The sequence below is a fragment of the Lactuca saligna genome, chromosome 1, assembly GCF_052625555.1.
Source record: "Lactuca saligna cultivar CGN05327 chromosome 1, ASM5262555v1, whole genome shotgun sequence".
NCBI classification, from domain to species: Eukaryota; Viridiplantae; Streptophyta; class Magnoliopsida; order Asterales; family Asteraceae; genus Lactuca; species Lactuca saligna.
Genome location: NC_136417.1, coordinates 30,296,812 through 30,302,224, shown reverse-complemented (window position 1 = coordinate 30,302,224; position 5,413 = coordinate 30,296,812). Strand labels below are relative to the sequence as shown.

At 35.1% G+C, this 5,413-nt stretch overlaps 1 protein-coding gene across 1 annotated transcript; it reads left to right on the top strand.

Annotated features, from left to right (window-relative positions):
• The first annotated feature begins 2,103 nt into the window (after positions 1 to 2,103).
• LOC144996928 (phospholipid:diacylglycerol acyltransferase 1-like) lies at positions 2,104 to 5,123 on the top strand. Its single transcript, XM_078956721.1, has 5 exons — positions 2,104 to 2,778; positions 2,874 to 3,096; positions 3,188 to 3,799; positions 4,034 to 4,293; positions 4,524 to 5,123. Exons 1-5 carry the CDS (start codon positions 2,348 to 2,350, stop codon positions 5,005 to 5,007), a joined length of 2,010 nt encoding a protein of 669 aa, XP_078812847.1. The 5' UTR covers positions 2,104 to 2,347; the 3' UTR covers positions 5,008 to 5,123.
• Positions 5,124 to 5,413: the final 290 nt, after the last annotated feature.

Here is a 5,413-nt window from a genome sequence, read left to right as displayed (position 1 = left end):
TTACAGGGGATGTGTTTTTAACACAAATTGGTAGTTTTGTACATCATAAACATACAAATAGATTCTGTGAGCTTCAGAGGGTCAATTATGGACTCCGACAAGCATCTTAAAGTTACAATCACACTTTGATGGGGAAATCAAAAGGTTTGGTTTTGTCGGAAGTGAAGAAACATGCGTATATGTCATGGCTAATGGGAATGCAGATGAGAATTATATGGATTTATGAATATTCATTGCAAATGATCAATAAGTCAAGTGGGACAATGTTGGAATTTTCCCCTATAGCGTTAGAAGCATTTTGTAATAACAATTGGTGTTGTTGTATTTACATTACATGTCATAACTATTCCAACATGAGATAATTGGTACCAATGTTTCCTAAATGTTACTTAGTAAATGTATTATAGAAGTGTGGGGAATTGATTTATCTTTAGATGTTATGTGCCATGCTTGAAGGATAGAGAATTCTTTCTTTATTTCTCCAAAAATGATTTTTTTTTTTTTTTAAAAAAACCACTTAAATCTTCATTGTAATCCTTCGCCGAATCAAGACTTTATCTATTATGTCAAACATCCCCTCTAATGATGGTCAACCTTTCAAGTATGGTTCTCTAATTTTCACTGAGTTGGAATCAATACGTGTTTGAATTGATTATGAAAAATGATTAGGACTATTCATTTCTATAAATTAACCAACAAAATAAGCTTCAAAATTTGTATGAATCTAGATATTTATGTACTTTCCAGGATCATTCTTTGAATGTGTAAGAATTTTATCAAATTCCTATTCTAATAAAAGTATAGTTTTATTCTTCTTTTGATATGTGTCACCATATTAGACCTCATAATTAATGCATTTTTTTTTTTTTTTTGTCATGTATCACTTTATTATGTCTCCTAATTAATGCATGTCACTTGCTAACCTATTAAATCTCCATTTCAAATTTCAAAATTTAAATTTCTCACTCTAATTACATTAAATTAATAATATTAGAATAAAAATTAAAATAAAATTAACACAAATTATAAAGTGATATAATTTTACATATTTATTTAAAGCAATGATTATAATTTTATATAACTAAAAAAATCTCTTAATTAATAATTTATTTAAAATAACTGATTAATAATTTTAAGTTTTTAATATTAAAATTTAATTAAGTTTGTAACCGTGATTCCCACGGTTTATAAACTAGTTTTTGAAATATTTAAGATGCGTTGTATCGATTTTCTAAAAAAATGATTAAAAATCCAGAAGTATAAGATATCAAAAAAATAAAAATAAAAATAAACGGCAAACATCAAACTAAACTCCTCCTAATAATCATTTATGTCTCCAAAGAATTACTTAAAAGTTAAAATTTTTAAATACAACATAGTCGACTAATTTAAAAACTGGAAAAGCTTCCCTTTTGAAACTGGCTTTAAAATTTGTTTCAATAATGTCACCTTCCATAAAACATGTTTAAATTTATAAAAGCGATAATTTAATTTTTCTAAAAAGTTTGATTATATTTATTGAATTATAATGATCTACATTTTGTAATTATATTCGATTTACTAATTATTAATAAAATTCAAGAAAAGCACAAAAAATTAACATAGCAACCTTATCCGTTTTAAAAATTCAAAATTATATGTAACCCAAATCCATTTTCCATGACCCGTTATTTGGGCACCCACAATTACCTGAGTTATTTAACATGAATACCCTGTTATAGATAAAAAGTTCATAAATTCTTAAACTACTACCAAACATCTATGCAAAAATTGTCTCTGATACAAAATAAAACAGTTGCAATTTTCTACGTTATGCATGTAAATGATTTTTTTTTTTTCTGTTCAACATATAGAAATGTTGAAAGTATAAGACAAAAGTAGCATGAATTGAAGAAAATATACCTCAGTTATACTAATTTTAAAAAAAAAAATGGTATTAAAAAAAACAACCAAAAGTTAAATCCCATATTGTTGTTTTATTAACTCCTTTTTCTATTATAAAAATGAACTCGTTTCCCAATTTACATCCAACATGTCTAGTGGTTGTAATTAGTCAACGACATTTCCATACTTGTCGCTCGTAAATAAAACATTTAAGGGTCAACATTGACCAAACGTTACCGCTAAGCCACGTTTCAACGGGACACACCTTGCGTTTCAACCAATCCTACTAAAGCCCCCAAGACAATTCCTCAACCATGTCTCCGCCGTAAACCACCATATCCAACCGTCGGACCACCACCCATTCCTCGCCTCTGCCAAGGGCTTCACAACACAGATCTTCCCCTTTTCGTTTACCTTTTTATTGCTTTGCCCATATCGCGTCTGCATAGAACTAGATTCGGTAATGGCTTTACTTCGGAGGAGAAAACGACCCGACGACGATTCGCCACAGACCCCCGGCTCGCCGGAGGAAGACGAAGATAAGACAATTAAATCACAGAAAAGAGGAAAAAAGCGGAGGAAAAAGGAGTATTCCTGTTTGGATAATTGTTGCTGGTTAGTGGGATGCATATGCACGACTTGGTGGTTCTTGTTGTTTTTATACAACACAATGCCGGCGTCTTTCCCACAATACGTAACAGAGAAGATCACCGGACCGTTGCCGGATCCTCCCGGCGTTAAATGTGTAAAACAGGGACTGGAACCGAGGCATCCGGTGGTGTTTGTGCCGGGGATTGTCACCGGTGGGCTTGAGCTGTGGGAGGGCCACGAATGTGCGGAGGATTTGTTCCGAAAGAAACTTTGGGGAGGCACGTTTGGCGAAATTTACAAAAGGTATTCATCCTTCGCTAATTTTTTGATCACTTCGATTCACGAATATGACAAATTCCTGATCATATATTCTTCAATACAAAATTGTTACATCGTAGGCCATCATGCTGGCTAAAACATATGTCTCTAGACAACAAAACGGGTTTGGATCCTCCTGGTATTCGGGTCCGACCCGTCAGCGGGCTTGTAGCCGCCGACTACTTCGCTCCGGGCTACTTTGTGTGGGCCGTTTTGATTGCAAACTTAGCTCGTGTCGGCTACGAAGAAAAGAACATGTATATGGCTGCATACGACTGGCGACTCTCGTTTCAGAACACAGAGGTATAAAATATAAGTAATAAATATATATTTTTTCCATTTCTAATCTATCTCATGTTAGACTCGTTTACATGTTTATTGCTTCTTGTGATAGGCAAGAGATCAGACGTTGAGTCGGATAAAGAGCAATATAGAACTGATGGTGGCTATAAACGGTGGTCAAAAGGCTGTCATCATCCCACATTCAATGGGTGTTCTCTACTTTTTGCATTTCATGAAATGGGTGGAGGCACCAGCTCCGATGGGCGGTGGAGGTGGCGCAGACTGGTGCGCTAAACACATAAAAGCAGTGATGAACATCGGTGGCCCACTTTTAGGTGCACCAAAAGCTTTAGCGGGTCTTTTCTCAGCTGAAGCTAAAGATATTGCGTTTGCTAGGGGAATTGCACCAGGTGTGTTAGACTCGGATGTATTTCAAATTCAAACGCTGCAACACATCATGAGAATGAGCCGAACCTGGGACTCCACCATGTCCATGATACCCAAAGGTGGTGAAACCATCTGGGGTGGGCTCGATTGGTCACCCGAGGAAGGATATTTGCCGAGCCAGAGAACGAATGCAAACATTACTACTTCACGTTGCAACCAAAACGAGTCGTATAGTACAATGTGTGACACGACACGTATTAATTATGGGAGACTTATATCGTTCGGGAGAGATGTTGCAGAGTCATGTTCATCGGATATTGAGCGGACAGACTTTAGGGTAAGATTTTATTTATATTTTTACTGTGATAATATTCCCCTGTTATTATATGGTAAAGATTGGATTTGAGTTATACATAAAAATAGAACATAAAAGTTCAATACAAATAGTGACCTAGCTAGAAACCTTGTGCACATGTGTCCTATCATGTCTAATATATCTTGTCACATATAACAAATGCAACTTAAAGATTATTGCTATATTTATTAGACTTTGGCGGTTGTTTGATGGTAGGGTGCAGTCAAGGGTTACAATCTCGCGGATATCAAGTGTCGTGATGTGTGGACGGAGTATCACAATATGGGACTAAGTGGAATCAAGGCGATAGCGGAATACAAGGCTTATACAGCTGGAGATCTTTTGGATTTGCTAGAGTTTGTTGCACCAAAGATGATGGAACGAGGCATGGCCCATTATTCACACGGAATAGCAGAAAATCTGGACGACCCGAAATACGCCCATTACAAATATTGGGCTAACCCGTTGGAAACTAAGTACGAACCTTTCTTGTTTTCATTCTTTCCATGCAAAAAACATGACTAACAAATCATTTTCTTTTACTGAATGGGGATAAAGCATAATCTGACAAACAATATATATATATATGAATGTGTTACTTTTTACTTAAAATAAAAACAACGACCTATTGTAGAAAATTAGTAATATAAGGTTTTCTCATTAAGTATTAAAAATTATGCCTAACCTTACGATTGTTCACTTTTAGGTTGCCAAATGCTCCGGACATGGAGATATACTCGATGTATGGTGTTGGCATTCCGACTGAACGAGCCTATGTTTACAAGCTAACTCCGGCAGCGGAATGCTACATTCCATTCCAAATAGATAATGCAGCGGGGGATATCAATGAACATGTATGTTTGAAAGACGGTGTATACACTGTAGATGGTGATGAAACTGTACCCGCACTGAGTGCGGGGTTCATGTGCGCCAAAGGGTGGCGCGGGAAAACACGTTTTAATCCCTCGGGTATTAAAACGTATGTTAGAGAGTATGATCACAACCCACCCTCGAATTTTCTTGAGGGTAGGGGCACACAGAGTGGTGCCCATGTTGATATCATGGGCAATTTTCAGTTGATCGAAGACGTAATTAGGGTTGCAGCCGGTGCTTCCGGTGAAGAATTGGGAGGTGATAGAGTTTATACAGATATTTTCAAATGGTCTAAGAAAATTAACTTGAAATTGTAAGATATTAAGGAATCCGTTACTTCTTTCGATCTAGGCGTGTTTTTGGACGTAAATTATGGAAAATTTTATTTAATGTTAAATATTGAGGATCAAAAAATTAGTTGTAATAAAATAGGTTTTAGAAGATAGAATATGGTTTAAATTTTTGAAAGTGCATTTGCTGTTTAAATGTGTTTTTTTTATTAAACATACTGTTTAAAGTTGTATTAAACAGATTACTAGTTATTTTGGTGTTTGACAAATTGATGCATAAACACAAAATATAATTGATAAAATTGCTAAAAAAATGTTCTAGTAAAAATTGGAAATATCATGGTTGTCAAAATCGCGATCCTGATCGTAGGATCGTACGATCGTACGATCCTATGTATGAAAAACGATCCGGATCGTAAAAGGATCGTATTTT

Bases quoted from the DNA above. Each gene is read 5' to 3' on its own strand.
- LOC144996928 (XM_078956721.1), top strand. From the start codon at position 2,348: ATGGCTTTACTTCGGAGGAGAAAACGACCCGACGACGATTCGCCACAG. The intron at 3,097-3,187 runs GTATAAAATATA...TTCTTGTGATAG, and splicing joins TCTCGTTTCAGAACACAGAG to GCAAGAGATCAGACGTTGAG. The intron at 3,800-4,033 runs GTAAGATTTTAT...GTTTGATGGTAG, and splicing joins TTGAGCGGACAGACTTTAGG to GGTGCAGTCAAGGGTTACAA.